The sequence below is a fragment of the Narcine bancroftii genome, chromosome 1 (assembly GCF_036971445.1).
Source record: "Narcine bancroftii isolate sNarBan1 chromosome 1, sNarBan1.hap1, whole genome shotgun sequence".
NCBI classification, from domain to species: domain Eukaryota; kingdom Metazoa; phylum Chordata; class Chondrichthyes; order Torpediniformes; family Narcinidae; genus Narcine; species Narcine bancroftii.
Genome location: NC_091469.1, coordinates 295136477 through 295162748, shown reverse-complemented (window position 1 = coordinate 295162748; position 26272 = coordinate 295136477). Strand labels below are relative to the sequence as shown.

The following is a 26272-nucleotide window of genomic DNA, read 5'->3' as shown; positions in this document are numbered from 1 at the left end:
CCCATTTATGGAATACTATCATAACTGGCAGTTTGAGGCGATTTGGGTGCTCGAAGGCTGATGGGTCCGTCTTCTGGAGGTCATGACTTGATCCACCTCTGTATTTTTCTTGTAACCTTGATTAGAGGGAGGGGTTAGATTAGTATTAGTTTTAGGGGTTTTTTTTCTTTTAGATAAGTGGATTTATGGGGTTTAATTACGATTATCCTAGATGATATCTTTTTTTAGATTTTATATTAAGGTATAATGAGGTTTGCTATAATATTATTTAACTGATCTATACGCATTATCATTTGAACAAATAATCATCTTTAATAATTAGAGATAAAATTTAAAATTTTCCATATTGTGCATTTATTTTAATTATATGCTACGTAGATCTTATCATATTGCTTTGTCTTATTAATGAACTTGTATATGGATCATTATGTTAAACAATAAAATATTTTAAAAAGGGAAAAATGAAGATTTGGAAACAAGAGTCCCAACTCCCATTCTATTCCAATAATGTGGAGTTAATCCAGGAATTTCCCCACACATTACCTTCAGCAGATGAGCTGGAGCAGTTCAGCTAAGGTCACTAACCACAACATTCTCAAGGGCATTCAGGTATGAGAAAAGCACACTGGCCTTGTAAGCACTGCCCAGATTGTAAAAGGTAAATATAACTATTGTCCGCACCCATCCTGAGCAGGTTCTCATCCACCCAATTAACTTAAAAGATTTGTAGGTCAGAATTGTGTTATGTTTCAAAATATTAAAATCCTGTTGGCATTCATTTCGAAAGGAATAGCATATTAAGAGCAGGGGCCCTTATCGGGCACTGGTGAGATCTCACTTGAAGTTCTGGGTACAGATTAGGGTGCCTTTTATGAGAAAAGACATACCTGTGTGGGAGAGGGTTCAGAGAAGATATACTAGAATGATACCAGGAATGAGAGGGTTAGCACAAGAGGGTCGTTTGTCAGGTCTTGTACTGAAATCATTGGAGAACAGAAGGATAAGGGGCAACCTCATCGAGACATTTCAAAGCCCTGGACAGAGTTGATGTGGCAAGGGAGCTTCCCATGGTAGGAGCAAGAGGGCACAACTCCAGGATAAAAGAGCGTCAATTTAAAACAGAATTGCGGTAAGTTTTCTTCAGTCAGACAGTCGTGAGCCTGTGGAACTTGTTGCACAAGCAGCTGTGGAAGCGAGCTTGTGGAGTGTATTTAAGGCAGAGATTGACAGATGTTTGATTAGTCAGGGCATCAAGGATTACAGGGAGTAAGCAGGAGAGTGGGCTTGGATGGGAGGATTGATCAGCTCATGACAGAATGACAGAGCAGACTCGACGGTCCGATTGTGATACGTGGTGATATCCACCCCTCCTGTTCTCTCTCATGACTTCTTTTGGTGCACTACCCTAATCTTGTTCTTTTCATTTCAAGCCTGCTGAGCTGCCGTCCTTTCATTACCCATCACTGCCAATAATGCTTGAAACAACACACTGGGCATTTCTCAGTGAATACCGAGCACTCAACTCTCCTTGAAACACATCTTGTCCAAGATGTCCCTCTTGATATCACTCTGGGCTCACACCCCTTATTTCTTCTGATGCCTTTGCCAGAAACCTTCATGTTGACCACAAAAAGCACTTCGAAAATGGAACCGACAAATTAGCTGTATTTATTTTTTCCTCTCTTGGAAAGATTAAACATTGTAAAATATCAAAAGATGAGGTGTGTGATGATTCAAAAAAGGTATCTTCTTAATTACTGTGGATTTGTCCAATATGTAAAAATGTCTTAAAAATTGCAAAATTTGTATGTAACCAAAATAATTGCACCTGGATTCCTTTTTTCTCAACTTATTATGCAGTGTTAAACAAAAACATTAAACCAATCATGAAAAGCCTGGAATTAGATTGTAGCTCTAAAGTGGCCCCCGAGTTGGTTCATTTTTTTTCAGATCATGTACCATTTTATTTGACTCTCTTCCTTACTCTCACCTGCATCCACCTGTAACTACTGTCTCTCAAGAGAAACAAGGAGTAAATCAAACTAAGTACAAGATGGAAAAGAAATGTATTTGCTTTTGAAAACATGCATTAAAATAGCTCCACTGGGGAGCTTTACAAGTCTTACTGAGGCTGTTAACACAAGACTTCCATACAGGCACTTCATACAAAGACGAGATCTCAGTTGCAATATTTTTGTAGTTACCTGATCCTACATCAGGACAAAGTGGAAAGGGTAATTAGCCAGGATAAAGAGGGGAGGGACAGGGGAGAAGGAGGAGACAGTAGGTGATCGAGACAGTAGGAGGTGAAGAATGACAAACAGAAGGAGCCGGTAAGGGAGGAGGAAGGAGGGGCAAATGAGTGATGGGTGGAAACTGACAAGGAGACAGGTAGGGAAAGGGGCAAGCGAAGACTGATGTGGGAACAGAAGGGATGTCAGTATGGGAGTCTCATCAGAGAGGAGAGTGATAATGAGAACCATTAGGGCAGAGATGAGTTAATGAAGCCAGGTAGAGGGGAGAGAGTGCAGTGTGGAAACCAGAAGGAGCAGAGGGGTGAAATAGAAATGGAAAAGCTGACAAATATAGGAAGATGAAAGTTAGATTGGAAGGATAATGGGAAACACAGGAGCAAAGATTCTTGAAACTGGAACATTCACTGTTCATCCGTCTGGGTTGCAGACTACCCAGGCAGAATATAGTGGTAGAATTAAGCACAAGAACTGGCCATTCATCCCACAGAGTGTGTGCCAAACCTATTCATTTTAACTGAATCTCTTCTGCCTGAACACGATCTATATCCTTTCAATCCCTCCATATTCATGTATCTATCTTGAAGCCTCTTAAACACAAGCAAAAGCATAAACGTGCTGGAGGAACTCACTAGGTCACACAGAGTCCGTAGGAAGTAAAGATATACAGCCAATGTTTCAGACCTGAGCTGAAGCATTAGTTATACATTTTTACCACCTATGGTCATTGCATGTTCTGCTGAAAGGAGTAGGAGAACTTCAGCAGTCAGGTTCAGAGCATTGAAAGTAATTGAAGAGATGGACGGCATGTGAAAAATTATCAAAATAGGTAGGGAGAGACTGGACCAGGGAAGAACAAAATTGAGTCATCGAAGCGATGGAGGGCACGCGCGGTCGTCGAAGCGATGGAGGGCACGCGCGGTCGTCGAAGCGATGGAGGGCACGCGCGGTCGTCGAAGCGATGGAGGGCACGCGCGGTCGTCGAAGCGATGGAGGGCACGCGCGGTCGTCGAAGCGATGGAGGGCACGCGCGGTCGTCGAAGCGATGGAGGGCACGCGCGGTCGTCAAAGCGATGGAGGGCACGCGCGGTCGTCGAAGCGATGGAGGGCACGCGCGGTCGTCGAAGCGATGGAGGGCACGCGCGGTCGTCGAAGCGATGGAGGGCACGCGCGGTCGTCGAAGCGATGGAGGACATAGGGCATCAGACCTGCTGAGCTCCTCCAGAACTTTTGTGCTTTTAACTACAATAATGTCTGGACATTTTCGTATTTCACCCCAGCTCTTCAACATTACCATTGTATCTGGTTCCACCCCTATTCCCTGCAGCCCATTCCAAGCACCTTCTACCTTCTGTGTGAACAAAAACTTGCCCCACCCATCTCCTTTCAACTTCTGCACCTTACTTGCACATCCTCTGGAATTTGTTGTGTGTTCCTCCAGTCTATATTGGGCCTGTCCCTGACAGTGGATTTGGCCAAGAATGGACATGGATAGGTCAGTGTGGCAGGGGGAAACGGTGTTGTAATGGCAGGCAACTGGGAATTTGGATCAGCTATTGCTGAAAGAGTGGACATGCACTGCATATGGGTCATCTGGTCTCACTGTCATCACCTCTATGACTGTTTGGAGGTCAGCTTTTATTGCTCAATCTTATTGGGTGTGGATCGCGGGAGCGAGTTGCCCTGCAAATGGCATTGTTTGTTGTTCCCACACCAGGAATAATTAAAAACATGGGAACGAAAAGATACTTCTCCAAAAAAGGACCTTGCAAAAGTTAGAGTCAACCATGCAGAGAATCAATTGCTCCACTTACAACTTCCTTTGAAGGCAATGGGCTGAAGGCTTCTACTTATGATGTGATTGAAGCATTTACAGTGTGCTGCCGGTTCGGCAAGAAAACAGCAGAGTCTGCAGAAATTGTGCTGACCTGGAATGCAGGGCAAGTCATGTTTGCTCATAAAGGAGCAAAACGAGATGTCTTTTCAGTGGCCTTGGACCTGCATTCGTTCAGACTAGTCGACTTAACCTTCGCAAATGATGGAAAATAACTGCAAATAAATTGAGCCCTTGACCACAACCTCTAGCATGACTTGCAGCTTTCTGGATATTGTTAGTCCCCAACTTACTGCAGCAAAAATAAAAACAGCCAAGTGTCAAGGAGAAAAATGGTGAGACTTCCCAAGAAGCGCCCTAATGTATTTTCTTTGCCAGGCTTCAGAGTGGCACAATGTGTTGCCATTTATCATTCCAGATCTATTGTGCACACATTGCATGTTCGCTGTTAAGATGAAATTTGGGTGACAAAGAATGCTTCGAGGCCTTCTGTTATCTACCCCTTCCCTCCTCGGGATGGTACAAATTGAAGGGAGGGCTCAGTGAATGGCTTGTAAACCAAGGTTTGTTTGGGCATCCAACTCCAGAATACACTCTGCCTGCTGTTACGTCATGCAGCCAGATTGCCTTGTTTACAACGGAAGTATTTCTCTGCACAGAGTAATAAAGCTGGGAACAGGCTTTTGGGCCCAACATGTCAATGCAGGCCAAGTTGACATTCTGGGCTTACCTCACTAGTCTGTATTTGGACAACATCTTTTTAATCTGTCCAATTGTACATGCTCTCATGATGATCCAACAGCAGATCTTTATCATGAAACAATCTGCTCAGTGTCACCACACTGCTGTGAGTACAACGATGACTTCTGCCACAACCAACAGCCCAGACTGCACTGAAGTGCGGAAACAAGATGGCAGTCATCGTTCTTGGGTGAATAACCAAATTGTAAGACGCAATAGCCAAAAAATGTTTGGCAAACTTCGTCCAAACAATAGTTGGGATTGAAGTGGAAGAGAGCAGGAGCTGGATTTTCCTGCACTCTTGTTGGCAAGGTATCTGCAAAGGCCAATGCAATGCTTGCAGCTGGGTGATCCTATGGTTAAGTGAGGTTTGGACGACAGCACAGCCCAGCCCTGGCACCTGAGTAAGGACCAGCGAGGTGTTCTGAGGCTACTGGTGACTCAAAGCGAAGAACCCACAAAGTCTGCGGGTTGCTGGCGACTGCAGTCGAGGAGCTCATGCCAGGCTGTGATATGCTGGAGACTGGCTCGAAACTAACTAAAGGGGTACGCGGTAATGGAGAAGCTGCCAAAGGTGCTGGAGGCTTCCTGTTCATGTCAGAGGTTTGCATCTAGAGCTTGGGTTGCTGATGGTTTGGACTGAAAGCTGTATGGCTGCGGAGGCACAGGGAGCACTGGAGGAGAATCCGTAGACACTCGATGACTCTGGGGGGACTCTTTTGCTTCTCTAAGTGTAAGGGACACTGAGCAATTTCTGCTGATGGCAAATCTTTGTCTGCCTTACTGTAGACTAAAGGAAATTTCATGTAATATCACATCTTCTGTTTTACTACGATAATAAAATAACCTTGAGTCTTGAATGTGACAGGGGTGGGGGGAAGGTTCAACAGGAACCAGAAGGGTAACTTTTTTTCAAAAACACAAAGCGTGATGGGTGTATGGAACAAGCTGCCAGACCAGGTATTGAGGCAGCTACAAATTTAGCATTTAAGAAACGTTTAGGCAGATCCGTGGGCAAGATGGATTTAATTTAATTTAGACATACTAGATCACACATGTCAAACTCTGGCACGCGGGCCAAATTTGGCCCGCGATATAATTATATTTGGCCCGCAAGATCATTTCAAAAATGTATTAGAGGTGGCCCGCCCTGCAGCGAGAGCCGATGCTGTTTTTTGGTAATGTCACCCCCACCATCCTCCCCCTTCATTGCACATCCTTCCCCACCCCCTAACTATCCCCTCCCCCCTAAAACCACCCCCCTTAAAAGATGGCCAGAATATTCTCAAAAAGGAATCCAGAATGGTAAAGTTCCACAAACCTTCTGCTGGGAATCCTAACAACACCCGGGCATCAGATCCACGGGACGTGGAGGGAGCAAGAGTTTTGCAGGTTGACTGTGCAAACTTTGAGAACGGCGAAAACAAAATTGTAACATGAGAAGTCTGTCGATGTCATCAGCCGGCAAGCCAGTTGGAAGGCTCCCCGCACAACCAGTCACTTCTCCCACCAGTCGAGCAGTGCGGCGGATTGGCGAGCGCCTGTGATTTCCTGTCGGCGCGATGGACATGGCAGGCTGCGCACGGTCCCTGCTGTTCCGCAAAGGCTGATCGGCAGCGCGCTGGGCCTGAGTGGGTGGGTAAGCAGGGGTGGGCAGAGGGTGTAGGTGAGGAGTAATGGGCAGGGGAAGTTATGGTGGTGCGAGGGGCAGTTAGAGGGAGGGATGAGTAGAAGGAGGGGTGGATAGGGAAGAGGTAAAAGGGGAGGGGCAGGGCGAGTAGGGGAGGGGTGATTAGAGGGTGAGAGACGGGTAGAGGGAGGAACAGGTTGAGGGGAGAGGCAGTAGAGGGGCGTGTATAGGATGGGGTGGGTAGAGGCAGAGCGAGTGAGTGAGGGGTGAGTAGAGGTTGGGTAAAGGACTGGCCAGGTAGAGGGATGGTGGGTCGAGGGTGAATAGAGGCTAAGAGCCTGAGGAGTGAGCAGGAAATGCTGAGTCCTGATGCAGGCCAAAATGGACACAGCCTTTGAATGCTGACTACATCTCCACAGGAACCAAATAGGTTTCCCTCAGGTCAAGCAAAGGGTGAACTTGAGCTACCTACTCCTGACCTGTAACATTATCCTCCTAAAGTTATATCCTAAAGTTTAACATTACATATGTTGAAAGAAGAGAAAACATGCAGATGTTGTTGAAAATTTTCAATAAATATTTAGTTCGGCCCTCGACTTAGTCCAAGTTTTTAATTTTGGCCCTCCGTGAATTTGAGTTTGACACCCCTGTATTAGATGGTAACAGGCCATTTTACCCCCAAGAGTCTGTGCTGCCCAATTTACACCCCAGTGTGTTTCAAACGGTGGGAGGAAACCTGAGCTCCCGGGTAAAACCCACGCAGGAACGGAGAGAACATGCAAACTCCTTACAGACAGGGCAGGATTCGAACCCCAGTCCCAATCACTGGTGCTGTAAAGGTGCTGCATTAACTGCTACATCAACCGTGTCACCCATATATAGAGGGATATGGGTAAGATGCACTGAGGTGCGAGGTATAGAAGGATATGAATAAGACGCAGACAGGTGCTAGTGTGGGTAGGGCAATTTAGTTGGTATGAGAAGATTGGGCAGAGGAGCCTGTTTCCACACTGTATGACTGAGAGAAATGTCATGCATTCTAAATTGGCCCTATTTTATGTTCATTTTCCATTTTTTCTTCTCATACTGTCCATTTTATAATTTGCACTGTGGACTGCACAAATTCATTCTGTATTCTACATGTAGATCATCTTGGCTGGGAATCTTTCATGTTGGTGAATGTAATATTGTTGGGGGAGAATTTGCTAAAAATATGGCCAGCTTCATGAATGTTTGCTCTAGTATTGAATTTTCTATGGCAGTAAGTTATATTGGTTTGCAAAGATTAGATCAAGATTGAACTGCGTCCTGATCTCAATTGCAGGAAAAAAACTAAAAGGTCACCATTTAAAAACTACGCTGAAATCATTTCCCAAACTGATATGAAAATGAAGTTTGGTTATCAATGTAATCTGAAATGCTTTTTGATGTTGCATCCTGCCACTTGGATTAGTTTGGCTGATTTCATTTGAAAAGAAAATTGATAACACATCTCCAAGGAAAAATGAAGGACAATTAAATAGACCAAGCTTTTCCTCTATCATTCTTGTCAAGTTCAATTTAACTTGGCTATCTGCAGTTGGAGTAAATAAAGGAGGTTCCAATAAACTATCAGACTGCTTTGATTCTGAAGATTGCTTGCATAAAGTACTGTAGATAAATTGATGATGAAAGTCAGATTTTCAATATCAAAGGGTACTATAGTGAAGTCAAAGGGAAACTCTTTTACCTGGCAGAGATTCCAAAATAAAGGGGTGGGAAAAGGGGAGAGAAGCTGTTGATAATTTTAAAATACAAACGGGAGAGAAACATTCCAACAGCACAAACTGTCAGAACAACATTGAAGCATTGGAAAAGGACAGAGGAATGTCTTCTGCCATCTGCGGCCAAGTTCATATCAAGGGGTGACCACTGCAGGGAGCCATGCTGATGGGAATCTGATGAGAAGAGAGAGTGGGACATGAAAGCAGAACAGCGTCCACTCGTTCTTCATTTGGTGTTGGATACACCAGCTGACAAGTTGCCATCACTAAACTAATCGGGAATGAAAGTTTGGGGGGATAAAAATATTTTTATTTCATTTGAACAAGGAAAACTGTTCTCCTTGGGTCAATAGATACACAAAATTGCTGGAGAAGGTAAAGATATATAACCAAATTTCAGACTTGAGCCTTTCATCAAGGTATCCGAAACATTGGTTGTACCTTGATGAAGAGCTCAGGCCTGAAAACTTGGTTTTACAGTATATCTTTGCCCCCTATGGACACTGCAGGATCTGCTGAGTGTCTCCAGAACTTTTGTTCATTTACTACAATCACATCATCTGCAGATTTTCTTGTTTCACACCATGGTTCAATGTGATTTAATTGGATAATCAGCGCAATGCAGGACCATAAATCCATTTTGACCACAAAACCAATCAAAAGTTCTTGTTTCGAGTCCCACAGAGTTGAATCCATCTGTGCATCCATTTTTCATATGGCTATTTGAAAGACAAATAAAATCAGGTGCTTAGAAGTTTAAAATAGCATAAAACTCGACCTCTGCTAAACTCACCTTGGTCGTCATTTTTGCAAGTAGTTCCTGAAGATCCATGATGCCTTGCACCAGGTTAAGGAAGTCACTGCAGGTTGGGCATGCTCCAAAATGGCAAAAATGAAGAAAGGAATAAAACATAAGAATTTCTCAAGGCAGAGATTCTGCAGAATACAATATGATGGCATTGTTGGTGATCATCATTTAAAACCATGCATTCATTTCAGTTAGTTTCCATAGCGATGGCAAGAACTCTCATTCTACCATGAAATAACTCCAAAACAATAGACAAGGAACATCGGAAAGCACAATACATTATTACACTCTTTCACTTTAAATGAACAAAATTCCCATAGCAATGACAACACAAGCCTGCAGTTGTCACCATGGATTTTGTAGTAAGCCTGCTTTAAAAAAAAGCACATCCCCCCATAAATTTGTATTCTTGCATTATCTCCATGCACTCCCTGGTGCAAGTTGTCATCAGAATTTTGTTTAAATCTTGTTGCTGATTTATTCTCAAGCTGTAATATGTTCTCATGCAACTGAAAGGATGGATTTCTGGAGGGCATAAAGCAGCGACAGATTAACTAACACCCAGGCCCCAAGGCTGAGCTATAGTGAGGCCCACCCCCCCAGGGTTGGCATCATGGAGGTCATTCGCAGGCCATGTCCACCCACCTTGTTGCATAGCTAGGCAAGCAATGAAATTGCTCCCTTGTCCAAACATCTGACGCCCATCTTTTAGATAACTTTACCAGCTCAACAATACAAGGCAAGCTCTCAATACTGCAGGGATCTCCCAATGCACCAATTCCCTCTCCACCTCAGCCTAATCACCAACCCCTTCCTTCTCCCTGCCGACCCCCTTTAACATGGCTGTACCTGCAGATCCCTCTCTCAAGCCACTGCTTCCAGACTAATCAATGCTGAACAGTGCAACTCCACAGCCACCACAGCTCCATCACCTCAAGGGCCCAGCAGCACCCCCGGTCCTCCTACATCTTTGCTGCTTCCAATTCGCTCCCTCCCTTGGCGATGCAAATACCCATTAAAGCCACGCTGCCATTTTGCAGGACCAAGCGATGTTCCAACTCCAAGTCTTAACAGTACCAGAGGCAGCGCAATGGTGCCCACTGTTGCTTCTTCTCCCCCCCCCCCCTTGCCTTCCCACTACTCTGCCCAGGCTGCATGCGGTGTAGCCTGACAGTGGATGCGTATCACCAGCTGCCTGATGATTGATCAGGTAGCAAGCCAACGGAAAGCGAGCTCGGCACCGGACCGGCCAATGGGAAGCGCGGAGGGGAGGGGGCACAGTCATTTGGAGGGCCCCTGACTCCTTGGCTAGTGTATGGAGAGTAGATTTTATCTTATATTTATTTCAAAGAACTAAGATACTCGAAGACCAAATCAGATCAAACAATTTTACATTTGTTTTCCAGTAGTGCCATGTCCCACCCCCATCCAACTATATTTGAATAGAAAATAAAATTTCTTAAAAGTGTATGGGTTATTTATTCTTAATCTATGTTATGATTACAATTGTTGGAATTAATGCTGTAATGACAATCAAGTACATAGTTACAAATAGAAAGCAGGTGACAATAGGCTTGCACGTTTCCCTGGCACTGGTACTGACAGATCTATTCCATCTGCAAAAATGGCCATTGATCCCTTATTGAGACCTGCTGCCCTGAGTGGGCCCGATGTTTTTTTGAATTCAATGAATAGATGAAAAGCAATCAAAAGGAGCATTGAAAGCTATAAGTTGCTGCAATTTTAAAATTTAATATTGTGGCTTAGTTCCCTTTGGCATTTTTAAAGTAACATTTCTATTGTCAGTGGTGTCACACCCCCCCCCCCCCCCCACCCCAACAACTCATGGACGAGTGTACCGAACGTAGAAGAAACAGGTGTGTGTTCCCTGTTTGTCCAGGGTGGCCGAGGGGGGGGGGGGGGGGGGGGGAAATGGGAGAAACACTCTGACTGGAGTGCATTAGAAGTTCAAAAGTAAATCAGAATAGAATTTTAGCCTTGTAGGTATATTGACGTGTGTAAGCTGGGCGTATGAAAAATGTTTTTGTTGTTATAACTACGGGGATATTTTTATTTAAAAAATAATACATTTCTGCAGAAACACTGCACAAAAATGTTCTACAACCATTTTATTGTCACCCCCTTTGACGGGGTCACCCAGTGTGGTCCACAACCCACCCCCCTACCCCCAACACCCCTCTAATTACACCAATGTCATTGGAGTATCTCGTATTTCTATTGTTGTTTGATGGCTGCCCCCTAACCTTCCAAGCCTCTGGTTTCAGCCTAATGGTTAATCCACCACTGGCTTAAAGTTGTGTGCACAACAGTTTCCATCAAAATGTAAGTGTTTTCAAGTAGTTAAATTTACACAGCCTTTGGTTATTAGATTTAAGGACACACACAGAGAGGTAGTAGAAGCAGAAACAAGCCCGATAGCTCCCCAAACCTCCTGCATTCTCAGCATCGTAGCTGTTCTGATCTTGGAGGTGACTCTCAGTTCCCCTTTACACAACCAAAGAAAAAAATCTAGTTCGCGTTTATTCAGCTTCTGCTTTCGGTGGTTTCAATTCACAACCTTCAGAAAAGAATTTCATTCTTGGCCCAGTCCTTTATGGTGATCGCTCATTTAAAAACTATGCCCAGAGTTCTAAGTTCCTCACCAACCACACCACCGTCACCCACTGAAGAACTTCCCTCTCAGTTTCAAACTTTCAAGCCACCGCAGAACTTTAAACATTTCAATTGGTTTACCTACCATCCTTCTAAACTCCAAAGAGTCAAACCCAAGCTGCTCAACTTTTGCTCAATGTGTGAATCCACCTAGTGACTTTTATCAGAACGGAATCCAATGCAATCATTTCTCCCCTGAAACAACACAGCCAAAATCTTGTGCAGTAACTTTTTATGTTGCTTGATTAAAAGTCTTCTGAAAAACCAAATTTGCTACATTTACATATTCTCCTTTATTTAATCAATTCATTATATCCTCGATGTACTTCAATAAATTTGTTAAACGTGATTTCATTTTCAGAAAATCTGTACGTGTGTGTGTGTGTGTGTGTGTGTGTGTGTGTGTGTGTGTATGTGTGTGTGTGGAGAAGGGAGTGTACATCAGGTACCAACTGGACAGCTCTATCTGACTTGAATGCATGGATGAAGAACCTCTACACAGTCATTTAAGAAACCCTTTTTGCTGATGGCTGTGCACTCTTGGTTCACTCTTGGCGCACAAAGATAATGCTGAACAAATTCTCAGACACTACTACGCTCGTTGGCCTGACCATCAACCTGAATAAGACTGAAGTACTCCATCAGTCCGTGCCAAGCACCAACACCATAGAACCAAAAATAACTGAAATGGCACCCAGCTGACAAATATAAACAGCTTCAAATACTTGAGGACCATCATCTCAAGTGGTAGATCTTTGGACAAAGAAATTGACTTCAGGACCAGCAAGGCCAGACATATGAATGCGAGACCTGGACTCTGTACCGACATTACATCAAACAACTGGAGAAATTTGTGCTAGACTCTGTCCACCAGCATTGAGTCCCTGATCATAAGAGCCTAGATGCGGTAGGTGAGACACATCATCAGAATGGACAACATTGTATACCCCACCAGCTGCTCTATGGTGACCTGGAGACCAGAAGGAAACCTCAAGGTCATCCACACAAGCACTATAAAGGTGTTGCAAATGAAGCCCTGTGTTACCAGCCAAGCCAAGTGAACTAGAAGCTGCAGCTGCTGACAGATCCCATTGGTGAGCCCTGTGCTAGGAAGCCTACGCCAGTTTTGAAGAGAGGCGCTGCCAAAAAAACCTGATGGAAAACCATGAATGGCGTCACAAAGCAGCAGCCAGCCACAGTAATTACAGCGACAGAATTCCATTGCCCCATTGTGCTAGACTTTGTGCTTCCAGACGGAGACCACAAAATTACTTTGTGTCCACAGATGAACCACACAGCGTGTCTTCTTTGAATCAAAGGACTACCAACGTGTATATATCTATTTATCTGTGTGTATCACACACAAGTTTTTTTTTATATAACTCATTACTTATTTCATAATGGATTTCAACATCTTCCCAATGATCTTGCTTTTTATAATATCTCGCTTTGTCTCAGTCTTCTCTTGAACAGGGAAGGTATAGTTGCATTTTTTGCATCTGTCAAGACCATTCCAGGATCCAGGAGCTTTGGAAGATCAAAGATACAAGGGGACCTTATAATTCTTGTTTGTCCAATATCTCTACCATGAAGAACAATTCTAACACATTTGTATAAAACCCCTTCCCTTATTTCCCCAGTCTCACCATTTAAGGGATTGACATGTCTCTAAAGTATATTCCTTTTGGTGTATTTGTCAATATTCACATCTGTACATGTCCGTCATGTCAGCTCCCTGTCGGAATCTGTTTTACTTGTCCAAGTCAGACACAATAATCGGCAAAGATTATTAACTAGTTTTACAACTTGGTAAACACCTTGTATGAGGAGCAGAATTGGAATAAATATTTAATAACCTGAGTAATTTTAATTTTGCTTTGATTCTTTAGTCTTCTGGAATAGTGACACACAATTACTAGAGAAAAATCAACTAATATGAAAATTGAAGTTTGAAAAAGAAATTATGCTTTGAAACAAGGAAAGGCAACACAGGAGTAGAGATTGTAGAGTTCTGGTATGTAGAGCAATCTAGATGCCTCAATGCATGATTCTCAAAAGGCTGAATGAAGAGAGCTAGTAATCAGAAAAAAAAACTTTTCAATTTATTTGCTTGGTTGCAATGAAAATGAAAAATAAATGTGTTGAGATTTTGCTTAAAGTTACAGACAGCATTCGTGAAACCGATCTGTAATTTTGGTCTTGTTTAAGGAAAGTTGTAAATGCTTTCGAAGCATCTTAGAGAAAGTTAACTGGGTTAATTTATGGAATGGGTAGATTTTCTGATGAGGATGGTCTGACAGGCAACCTTATCCACTGAAAAACATTCGATCCTGAGATGCCTTTTAAGCTGGCTACATCTTCGGCAGAGAAAGCAACTCAATAGAAAGAGAGGGACCTTGTTGAGAAAAATTTTCATTTTCTGTCCACACAGGTATTTGAGGTTATTAATATTTAAAATTATGAATCATGAAATCTTAATTTTGATACTCTGTTTAAAAATTGCACTTGTAATCCTGACATAAAACAAAACGTGCAGCAGGAGACATCATTTTGCTGTTCGATGTTATTTTACATCCATTTTAACAAAATATTTCTGCACTGAAATACATGATGTCGCCTCATTCTATATGCTGCAAGTGGTTTTCAGGTTTGGGGGAAAACCCATTGGTTCATCAGAAATAACTGTCAAGAACCAGCTCATTAACAAGAAAAGGCACTCAAGATTTTGTAGCTACAGAAATGTTAAGCATATGAGAAAAGCCATCCAAGTATCAATGCAATTTCGGCTCATTGCTTAAGAAATGGCTGGTATTGAAAATGAACACTGCAGCTTTCACATCATGCAGCCCAGCACAATATTGTAAAGTATATTCCATTCACCTTCACTGTGCCAAATTCTTAATTAATTATCAAAATGACCAAACTAAACATTGATCTAACACCAACAATGACAGATGATAGTGTAAAGGCAAGGCTCTACAACATAATTAACAGGTGGGAAACAAAATCACTTCATAAGTGTTTATTTCACTTCCACCGTTTAAAGGTCATCCCTTGCACCAGGACTGTGTGATAATTCAATAAACTGACAAATCCCTCATTCTGCTATTATGCTGGTCACCTAATATTGGCTCAACAAGGAGTGACCAAACAGGAATAAAAGGCTCCATGAATATCATAATACGAGAGCTGGTGTTCAAGTGGAAAATACTGCGTGGTTAGTGCAACACTGTTATAGCAATAGTGGCCAGGGCTGTCTGAAAGGAGTTTGTACATTCTTTGTGTCTGCATGGGCTTCCTCCGGGTGCACCATTCAAAAACATATATTAGGTCTTGATCAATTTTGTGTAATTGGGTGGCAAAAGCTTGTGGGCCAAAAGGACCTGTGACGGTGCTTTATGTCAATTTTATTTTGAAGATGTGTCATCATTATTACTGGAGCAATGACCTCTCATGATCTTCTCTCGATTTCTACCTTCCACAAGCCTTTAAGTCACATACCATGTTGATCGGCACACATTTTAAAATTGCTGGGTTAAAATCCTGCAGCTTCCCTTTTGACATCATCACAAGACTGCTCTGCACAGGCCACAGTCAACATTGTGAGAAGAACACATCTCCAGCTAATACAGCATCCTTCCAAGATTAGAGCTTGCAGCAAGCAGAGAGCTACAGAAAATAAATAAGCAGACTGAACAGCATCAAAACTGGCTAAATAGGTTGAAATTTATGCAAACCATCTGAAGAATAATTTTCTTGTTTATTGCAAAACGTTTACTAGAGTTAAAATAAGGTTTGTTTTTATCTGATAAAATGAAATCTGCACTGATATCTTGCATTTGAATAAGATAACCAATCTTCAAATAAAGGTACCAAAATTTATAGAAAATTAACATTTAAATTGAAAATGTTGACCATGTTTGTACTGAAGTGAAAAGCAAATTATTTTCATGGCTTAGCTGCTTGCATCAATCAGTACGATAGGCCTTCTTTTGCTAGTTGAGGTTAGTTCAACTCACCACTTCTTAACATCTCAAGTATCGGACAAACTGACACCACTGGTTAAAAATCATTCCAGGGACGAAACTTATACTACAAACGCTGTGTGAACATCATAGAGCATTGGGGAATTCTCAAGGTGAGCTAACAGGATTACATTTTGACAAGCATAGAGGAAACTATTCTCGCTCAGTGGTAGCTTTGCACTTGCTTCAATTGCATCCGAAATGAAGCTACGACAATATTCTCAGGTGGCTCTTCAACCATTCAAGTAATGTAATAATTGCTTTGCACCATTGAAATCTTGTCAACAGTGGGCTAGGGTGTTATTCAGTTCCTTCTGTCACTTGCCATGTTCAACTTTGGATGATTCAACAAGCTGAGCACAAGTAAAGATGCAGTGAACATCTGCAGATGCTGTGATTGTAGTAAAAACACACAGAAACGCTCGGCTAGTCTTGCAATGTCTACAGGATGTAAAGATATTACCGATGGTTCAGGCCTGAGCTATTCAAGCTATAAGCAAAAAGCAGGAAAGCAATTGAATAAAGACTGGAGAGAGAGAAAGTGGAAAGGATGGAAGGGGGAAGAGCCCAGACCAAAAGGTGTTAATTGATACAAGAGGAAAGGTGTGAATTTATTTTGGCTCTGTGAAAGGAAAAAAAGAGGGAAAAGGGAAGAGAGAGACCGACAGAGCTGGGGGGGGTGGGGGGGGGGGGGGAGGGAGGCAACTGGGGATCCTGTTTACTTTCTTGCACATACTCTGTCTTGCAATGTTTATGAGAGGTGCTGGGTTATCATGGGGGTTAGCTTAACCTTAATGAACATGTGGTTTCCAGTGAGTGAGGTGCCCAAAGGACAGACCATGAAGTCAAAAAAAGCCAGCCTATTCTTTTCAACATTAAACAAAGCAGGGGTACAGGTTAGCCAAATTAGTCATAGGATAAACACCCATATCTTAAATGTAAAAATATCAGCCACCATCTTAAATTTAGTGTTTTCAAAGTTATCAGGACTTGGGAATCTAAAGCTACAGGACACCTTTAGGCCTTGGGAAGAACCCATGCAATAGGGAGAGGCTGGGCCTTTACTCCCGAGTGCTGGAGGCTGAAAAGTGAACTATCATGGTTTATAAAATCATGAGAGACATGAATAAAATGAATGCTCACAGTCTTTCTCCCCCCACCCCACCCCCAGAGGACAAAGGTTGAAGGTGGGAGGGGAGAGATTTAAGACGTACCTGAGGAGCAACTTCTTTTCCACTCAAAGTGGAATGAGCTGCTAGAGGAAGCTCTAGAAATAGGGACAATCACAATGCTTAAAAGATATTTAGATATATACATGGATAGAAAGTGTTTTGATGGACCAAATGCAGGTAAATGAGATGAGGCTGGAATGCCAATTTGGTTGTTCTGCTTTGGGTGACTTGATGATCATACAAAGAACATGCAAGCTCCACAGAGGCCGCACCAGATGACAGGATTGAACCCAACTCATTGGAGTCGAGGAAAGAGTTCAGAGTTGCTGAGGCTGCAGATGACCTTGCCTGTATTAAACGAGGAAACAGAACTGAAATTAGATTTGGTTTCTCGCAAATTGCTAGCATGGTGACAATGGGCCAAGTGACCCCTATTTACTTTGCAGCAACTTGCCTGATAATTCAATTCCCAATGAAATTAAAAGACCCAGTGCCAAGTGAAGGATTGGCAAAATGCTTGCAAGCTGCTCTGGGATTTAACAGAGTGGTGGTAGGGAGGAAGGAGCAGGGGAAATAGTTGTTTGAAATGATGTTTTATATTAGTGATCAAATAAAAAGCTTTTTCCATCTTGGTAGGGCACAGAGTCAAAAGGTTGTTCAACAGAAAAGCACTGATGGAAAGTCTGATTTTCAAAAGGTGCATTTCTGACATTACAATTTGAAACTGAAATGTAACTGCCAAAACACAAGGTTTTATTGCCTTCAGAGAGACCAGGCCCAGAGAACACAATGGTAGTAAACAAAGCTCCTGCTATTATTTTTCAATATTTTTATTGAAATTCACATTCAAAAAAAAAGCAGAGTACATGAGAATACATATTAAAAGTCAAAAAATTGAATAATTCAGAATATACTACACAACATTTCATCCACAGTTGCCCACATTCTTAATCAAAGGTAAATATTAAGGTAATACTTTATTATAAAAAAGACAATCTAATCTCACTACCAAAACTGAAGCTGTTTGCAAAGAGAAATAAAAAATTTCCCTGTCGCAGTAATAAATTAGCTTATTAACCAACTCCTCTGCATTCTTTGGCTTGGCTTCGCGGACGAAGATTTATGGAGGGGGTTAAAGTCCACGTCAGCTGCAGGCTCGTTTGTGGCTGACAAGTCCAATGCGGGACAGGCAGACACGGTTGCAGCGGCTGCAGGGGAAAATTGGTTGGTTGGGGTTGGGTGTTTGGTTTTTCCTCCTTTGCCTTTTGTCAGTGAGGTGGGCTCTGCGGTCTTCTTCAAAGGAGGTTGCTGCCCGCCAAACTGTGAGGCGCCAAGATGCACGGTTTGAGGCGTTATCAGCCCACTGGCGGTGGTCAATGTGGCAGGCACCAAGAGATTTCTTTAGGCAGTCCTTGTACCTTTTCTTTGGTGCACCTCTGTCACGGTGGCCAGTGGAGAGCTCGCCATATAACACGATCTTGGGAAGGCGATGGTCCTCCATTCTGGAGACGTGACCCATCCAGCGCAGCTGGATCTTCAGCAGCGTGGACTTGATGCTGTCGACCTCTGCCATCTCGAGTACTTCGACGTTAGGGATGAAAGCGCTCCAATGGATGTTGAGGATGGAGCGGAGACAACGCTGGTGGAAGCGTTCTAGGAGCCTTAGGTGGTGCCGGTAGAGGACCCATGATTCGGAGCCGAACAGGAGTGTGGGTATGACAACGGCTCTGTATACGCTTATCTTTGTGAGGTTTTTCAGTTGGTTGTTTTTCCAGACTCTTTTGTGTAGTCTTCCAAAGGCACTATTTGCCTTGGCGAGTCTGTTGTCTATCTCATTGTCGATCCTTGCATCTGATGAAATGGTGCAGCCGAGATAGGTAAACTGGTTGACCGTTTTGAGTTTTGTGTGCCCGATGGAGATGTGGGGGCATTAATACCAAATCAAAAGGATGCCCACAGTGTTTGAAAATTTAAATTTGGGTATTAAGCAATGAATCTTTAAACCACTGAGCATGAGTTGGCAGTATAACGCCCTTCCATCTAAGCGGCACTGTCCGCCTAGCCATGAAAAATAAAAGCTAATACATGCAAATAAGATGCCGTTAAATTTGCCTCACTCTCCAACAACACCAAACAAAACAGTTAAGGGATTAGGCTTAAATTTTACTTTAAAAAAATACAGAAAAAGTTATAATACTTCCTTCCAGTATATCCCAAGACTAAAGACATGTGAATTAGAGATGCATCTCCGTTATACAATACACTTGCTTAATTGAGAAGCCATACCAAAAATCAGCCCACGCCGCAAAGTGTATACCAGATCAGTAGGCAAGTCTCAGACCAGACCAGTCGCCTGTTCCTCATTTATGGTTAATTAATATGTTTAAGATTAATAAATTATCAACAATAAATTGTCAATCTTCAAACATTACTGCTTCCATTTCCACAATCCGACTGAAAATATTACAGAAAAAGTATCACCTTTAACTATAAAACATGCAGAGCTCAAGAAATTCAGACACATTGATCAAGATGGACAAATCCTGATTCCCCTCAGACTTTGCCTAAATATAGGGGAAAAAAACAAAATTGATTTGATGAAAAATGAGAAAAATTTAAGGTGGTTGATTGCCAGAATGACTTTCAGAACACGTGCTTGGAGCACAGCCAATCTATCTGGGTAATTGAGAGTGATCACCTCAATGGCTGTTAGCTTTCAACATCAACTGACAGTGCCAGAAAGTAATCCACGAACAATTATGACATATGTTAAATGTTAGGTTTCCCACAGCATGGTATTTGGACTGATATTTTCTTTAATCTTCTTGAAAGACCTGATATGACACATCACATCAGAGATTAATCTCTTAATGTCAGGGATAGCATCAGTCTAACGTACTAAAAGTCTGCAAGGCAGATGAAGATAGACCGTTCCATGCTCATTTCTACATCAGATTTTCAGATGTAGAACAACATTAGTCCTTTCTTTATTTCAAAGTGAATGGGGATGAACATGTCCTGTCATTAGACAAGAGGGTATGGAAATAACATGGACATTATAGAAGCGCGATTCAAGGCAACATGGTGATAACCTCTAATGGACTCCAGGCAACAGCCAAAGCAATTGCTTGGGAATGAAAACGTTTTTGCTCTCAGAATCCCAAGATTCAGAAATCAATTTTCATGAAAAGCAAACATCAGGAACCACGATCAATCGTCTTGGGTCCAAAATGAAACACGGCATCTGGTTCTGACAATAGACAATAGACAATAGACAATAGGAGCTGGAGTAGGCCATTTGGCCCGTCGGGCCAGCACCGCCATTTTAGATCATGGCTGATCATTACCATCAGTACCCCTTTCCAGCCTTATCCCCATAACCCTTAACTCTGTTACCCACAAGAGTCTTATCTAACTCTCTTTTGAACATAGTCAGCGAATTCTGTTCCTATACTCCAATCCCCTCTTTATGAAAGCCAACATTCCATTTGCCTTCTTCACAGCTTTCTGAACCTGCAGTGACCGGTGAACAAGTACACCCAGATCCATTTGCACTTCCCCACTCCCTAGCTTGTCTCCATTTAAATAATACTCAGCTTTCCTATTACTTCCCCCAAAATGAATAACCTCACATTTGTTCACATTGAAATTCATCTTCCATTTAGCCGCCCACTCCTCCAGCCTGTCCAAGTCCCTCTGCATTTTCCTTACATCCTCCTCACACCCCACACCGCCACCCATTTTAGTGTCATCTGCAAATTTGCTCATGTTATTTATAATCCCCTCATCCAAATCATTAACATAAATTACAAACAACTGAGGACCCAACACCGATCCCTGAGGCACTCCACTCGTCACATCCTGCCATTCTGAAAAAGACCCATTTACTCCAACCCTTCGTTTCCTATCTCTTAACCAATTTCCTATCCATGTCAGCACCTTACCTCCAATACCATGCTCCCTGATCTTGCCCACTAGACTCCCGTGCGATACCTTATCAAAGGCCTTCTGGAAGTCCAAATACACCACATCCACTGGCTCTCCCGAGTCCACCCTCTTTGTCACATCCTCAAAAAATTCCAGAAGGTTAGTCAAGCATGACTTACCCTTAAGGAATCCATGCTGACTAGCCCTTATACTATTATTACTGACTAAGTGTTCTGCTATTTCTCCTTTTATGATGGACTCCAATATCTTCCCCACCACTAATGTCAGGCTAACCGGTCTATAATTTCCCGTTTTCTCCCTCCCTCCTTTCTTAAAAAGCGGCACCACATCAGCCACTCTCCAATCCTCAGGGACCTCCCCAGAATCTATGGAACTTTGGAAAATGTCGACCAGTGCCTCCACAATTTCCATAGCCACCTCTTTAAGCACCCTAGGATGCAGCCCATCAGGCCCTGGGGATTTATCAGCCCTCAGTCCCAACAATTTACTCATAACCTCCTGCTTCTGGATCCGGATATCCATTAGATCCCCTACCTCCCCAGTAAAGTTCCCCAAGTCTCTTGGTACCGCATGACCACTACCCCCTAACTGACTATAACCTATATCCTCCTTGGTGAAGACAGTTGCAAAGTATTTGTTAAATTCCTCTGCCATCTCCTTGTTTCCGGTAATAATTTCACCCTTGCCCATTTTCAAAGGGCCAATTTTAGACCGAACCAATTTCTTCCTCTTCACATACTTAAAAAAGCTTTTGCTATCCTCCGCAATATTATCTGCTAATTTCCTCTCGTACTTCATTTTCCCATCTCTTATGGCTTTCTTAGTTACCCTCTGATGTTCTTTGAAGGTTTCCCAATCCTCTAATTTCCCACTCCGCTTCGCTATCTTATAATTACTCCCTTTGGACTTGATAATGCACTTGATTTCCTTAGTTAGCCAGGGCTGCCATTTGCATCTCCTAGAGCCTTTCCTCCACTTTGGAATAAATTTGTCCTGAATCCTGTGAAAAATGTCCATAAAAACCTGCCATTTTTCCCCAGTTGTCCTCCCAGCTAGTGTATCTTCCCATTTTATTTTGGATAGCTCCTCCCTCATAGCTGCAAAATTCCCTTTATTTAACTGAAGTACAGATGCTTCTGACTTCCTTTCCATTTCCCTTTCTAATTGGAGCTTAAAAGTAACCATACCATGGTCGCTATTCCCTAATGGCTCCCCTACATCAAGGTCACTTATTAAGTCTGCGTCGCTGCACAGCACCCAGTCCAGAATCGACTTCCCCCTGGTAGGTTCCTCCACGAGCTGTTCCAAGAAAGTATCTCGTAGACATTCTATAAACTCACTCTCTTGTGTTCCTGCCCCCGTCTGATTATCCCAGTCCACCTTCATGTTGAAGTCCCCCATAACTACCGTATTGCTACCACTTTGACATGCCACTCTTAATTCCTGATTTATACTACTACCGATATCTGAGCTACTTTTCGGAGGCCTGTAAATGACCCCCATTATATTCCTCTTGCCCTTGCAATTTCTTAATTCAACCCAAACAGACTCTACCTCACCTGTTTCAATGTCCTTCCTTTCAAACGCCTGAATCTCATTTCTTACCAACAGAGCTACCCCACCTCCTCTTCTTAACTTTCTGTCCTTTCTAAAAGACGTGTACCCTGGAACATTTATTTCCCAATCCTGCCCTTCCCGCAGCCATGTCTCCGTTATTCCGACAATGTCATAACCTCCCATCGCCATTTACGCCTCAAGCTCATCCATTTTATTCCTTACACTCCTTGCATTCATACACAATACCTTGATGCCATACCTCCTTTCTCCCTCCACCTTGGTTCTTGGTGCATTCGTTCTTATTCTCCTATCACTTTTAGCTCCCTTATTCCTTATTGTTTCACCGTCTATCGAAACCACCCCTATATTCTCTCTCCTATCTACTTCCCTATAAGTCCTGTTCCCTTCCCCCTGCCAAATTAGTTTAAATCAGCTCCGACAGCTTTATTAAACCTAACTGCCAGTATATTGGCCCCCTTCGCATTCAGGTGTAAACCATCCCTCCTGTATAGGTCCCGTCTTCCCCAGAAGAGATCCCAATGGTCAATGAACCTGAATCCCTGCACTCTGCACCATTCCCTCAGCCACACATTTAACCTCTTGATTTTATTATTCTTGCCCCCACCCTCGCACAGTACAGGAAGCAGCCCCGAGATTACAATCCTGGAGGTCCTGCTTCTCAACCTCCTTTCGAGCTCACGGTAGTCTCTCTTCAGGATCTCCTCCTTCAATCTATCTACGTCATTTGTGCCCACGTGTATCAGGACCTCTGGCCGATCTCCTTCCCCCCCCCAGGATACTCTGAACCCTATCCGAGACGTCACGTACCCTGGCTCCTGAGAGGCAACACACCATACGGGAACACTTGTCAGGTTCGCAGAATCTTCTGTCCGTTCCCCTAACGATGGAGTCCCCAATGACCACCTTGTTCCCCTTCTTCTCCTTCCGTACCACTGTCTCCTTTGGCGCTACCTCTGGCAGGTTATCTTCCCCTACTTCATCCAATACTGTATATTCGTTGCTAAGATCTGTAGCCACTGGGGTACTCTCCACAGAGCTAGCAACTTTTGCACCACTCCTGACAGTAGTCCACTTTCCTGACCCCCCCAATCCAGGGGTAAGCACTTCCCTGAGTGTTGAATCAATAAATTCCTCGCTCTCTCTGATTAGCCTCAGATCATCTAGCTGCATCTCCATTTCTTTAATTTTTTTCCTAAATGCTTGTGTCTCATTACATCCCCTGCAGGTATGTCCTGTGAAAATGTTTATGGTCTTGTCACCAACCTCCTCACACTCTCTGGTGAGCCTAAGGTCATCTAGTTGGAGCTCCAGTACCTCAACTCGGCCCCTAAGGAACCCCACCTCCTTGCACCTGGCACAGATATGGTCTTTTGGGAGGGTGGAGGTCACCCATGGCTCCCACATCTGGCAACTTGAGCATAGCACCAACCCCATGGACATGGCTCAGCCTTTTTAATGGTAGGGTACTCACAATGCACTTTACCTAGGAAGGTCTTTCTCTACGCCTGCTTTCGCCGAAGCCTGATGAGCCAAAGCCTGGAAGTCCCACTCCTTCGCTGGGCCACTCATGCGCTGGGCCTCTTATTTATCTGCCTTTTACCCAATTAACCCCGACACGCTCACCTGCACGGCCTCCCGACCAATGGCCGCCTCCAACGCCGACTCCTCCCCTCAGGCCCTGGTAAGAGACTTTTTAAAAAAAGTTTTCCTACCTGCCCCTGACTCTTTTCCTTTCTGTCTTCTGTCCTCTCCTCTCCCGACTGCTAGGCCCTGTCCCTGGTAAAAGCCTTTTTAAAACGCCTTACCTTCCCGACACGCTCACCTGCACAGCCTCCCGACCAATGGCCGCCTCCAACGCCGACTCCTCCCCTCAGGCCCTGGTAAGAGACTTTTTTAAAAAAAAGTGCTATTTTTGAACTTCACCCGAGTCGTAGATAATATCTTCTGACATACCATTACAGGAAGGTGCTGGGCAGCTGAAAGCTTTTCCAGACACATATAGGACATGAAAAATATATAAAACCAAAAGTACCACAGATGCTGGAAACCTGAATCAGAACAATAATTGCACATGATGGCATATTAGATTTCTTACCATAGAGTTATTTTGTCAAAGTATACCAGACACTCCAAAGGGAAATTCCAAAGCACCCCAAAGGAGTGGGAATCATTGGAAGGGTGAAATTAAACCATTTGGGCAAGGAATGCATGCAGAGCACAAAATTATTCTGCTAATTTACATCAGATCAGATTTTTCTTTAGATTTCAGATTGTCAGAGTATATACATGAGATCACATACAACACAACCCTGAGATTCTTTTATCCTGCAGGTAAGGCAAAATTACCACTTAATGGAGTGCAAAAAAAACTGTACAAATGTAAACAAATAAAGAAATGTAAACAAATTGACTGCGCAACGCAGAGGAAAAAAAAGTAATATCGTGCAAAAGAAAGAATCCACGAGTCCCCGATTGAGTTTGTCAATGAGGAGTCTGATGGTGGAGGGGTGGCAGTTGTTCCTGAACCTGGTGGTGCGGGTTTTTCCTGATGGTTGTAGCGACAACAGAGTTTGTGCTTGACAGCATGAATCCTTGAGGATTGCTGCTGCTCTCCGACAAAATGATCCCTGTAGATATTCTCGATGGTGAGGAGGGTTTAGCCTATGATGTCCTGGTCAGTATCAACTACCTTTTTTTGCAGGGTTTTACACTCAGTGGTCATGATGTCTGCATACCAGACCGTGATGCAGCTGGTCAGTACACTTTCGACAACATATTTGTCAAGGTTTTCAATGTCTTACAAACCTCCTGAAGAAGTAGAGGCATAGACACACTTTCTTGTGATGCCTTTAGTATGTTAGATCCAGGAAAAATCCACTGAGATGATGACCCACAGGAACTTAAATTTGCTCACCCTCTCTACCTGATCCTCCAATGAATCACAGGATCCAACACCTCTGGTTTTCCCTTCCTGAAATGAGCACTCAGCTCCTTGGTTTTGTTGACATTGAGTGTGAAGTTGTTGCTGGTGCACCATTCACCCAAGTTTTCAATCTCCCTTCTGTATGCTGATTGATCGCCCCTTTCGATACCACCCACCTCCATGGTATCATCAGTGAATTTGTAGACAGAGTTGTTGTAACATCAGTATCCATCCAATAACAGCAACTCTGGCAGACTGACTCGCAGGGATCAGGAGTGAACAGTTCCTGCATCTCCTCAAGGGAAATTGCAAGGCATCTTGAATGAGCAGGTCTATCGAGGGAAACAGTGAAGACTGTAAGAGAGTCTGGTCCATGATTTCAGTTGATGCCCTAGAGACACTGGAAAGAGGATATGATGTCTTCTATTCACAGGGGAATGGCCAAAAGGGGATATTAAAAAAATCAACCAACCTTCCAGTTCAACGATCACCACAAATTGCATCGACATGAATGACCTTCCAGCTGCTAAATACAACTTGAATCAAACTTAAATGGAGTGCATTTGCAGGAGGAGGTTGTAGCGGCATCAAATCACTGCTGTGGGCTGATTTGCGTTATTCCATATGTTTAAGGCAGACTTTCATTGCACGTGTTCAAAGGCTTCTCCAATCTGGCTTGTGGTGGTATTTAACCTTCAAATGTGTACAGTTGCAGCAGACACCAACTGGGTAACAAAAGGCACACACAACTTCCAAAGCAGACATGAATGACCAGAGATGCACATTAATGTAGTTTGGAATAGATGCAAACCTTCTCTACTTAGTGTGATCAATTGGCTGTTGTAAAAACCTATTATACTGGATAAGGAAGGGACTTCAAGTGCAACACACGAAAGTGCAGATGGAACTCAGCAAGCTACGCATC

General features: G+C 43.2%; 1 protein-coding gene across 1 annotated transcript in view; it reads right to left on the bottom strand.

Annotated features, from left to right (window-relative positions):
* The window catches only part of LOC138746651 (protein kinase C-binding protein NELL1-like), a 73484-nt gene that overhangs the window by 12830 nt on the left and 34382 nt on the right, over window positions 1-26272 (bottom strand). Inside the window, exon 2 of the mRNA XM_069904942.1 lies at window positions 9014-9096. Within this exon, the coding sequence (XP_069761043.1) occupies window positions 9014-9096 (83 nt within the window). The remainder of the gene's footprint in view (window positions 1-9013; window positions 9097-26272) is intronic.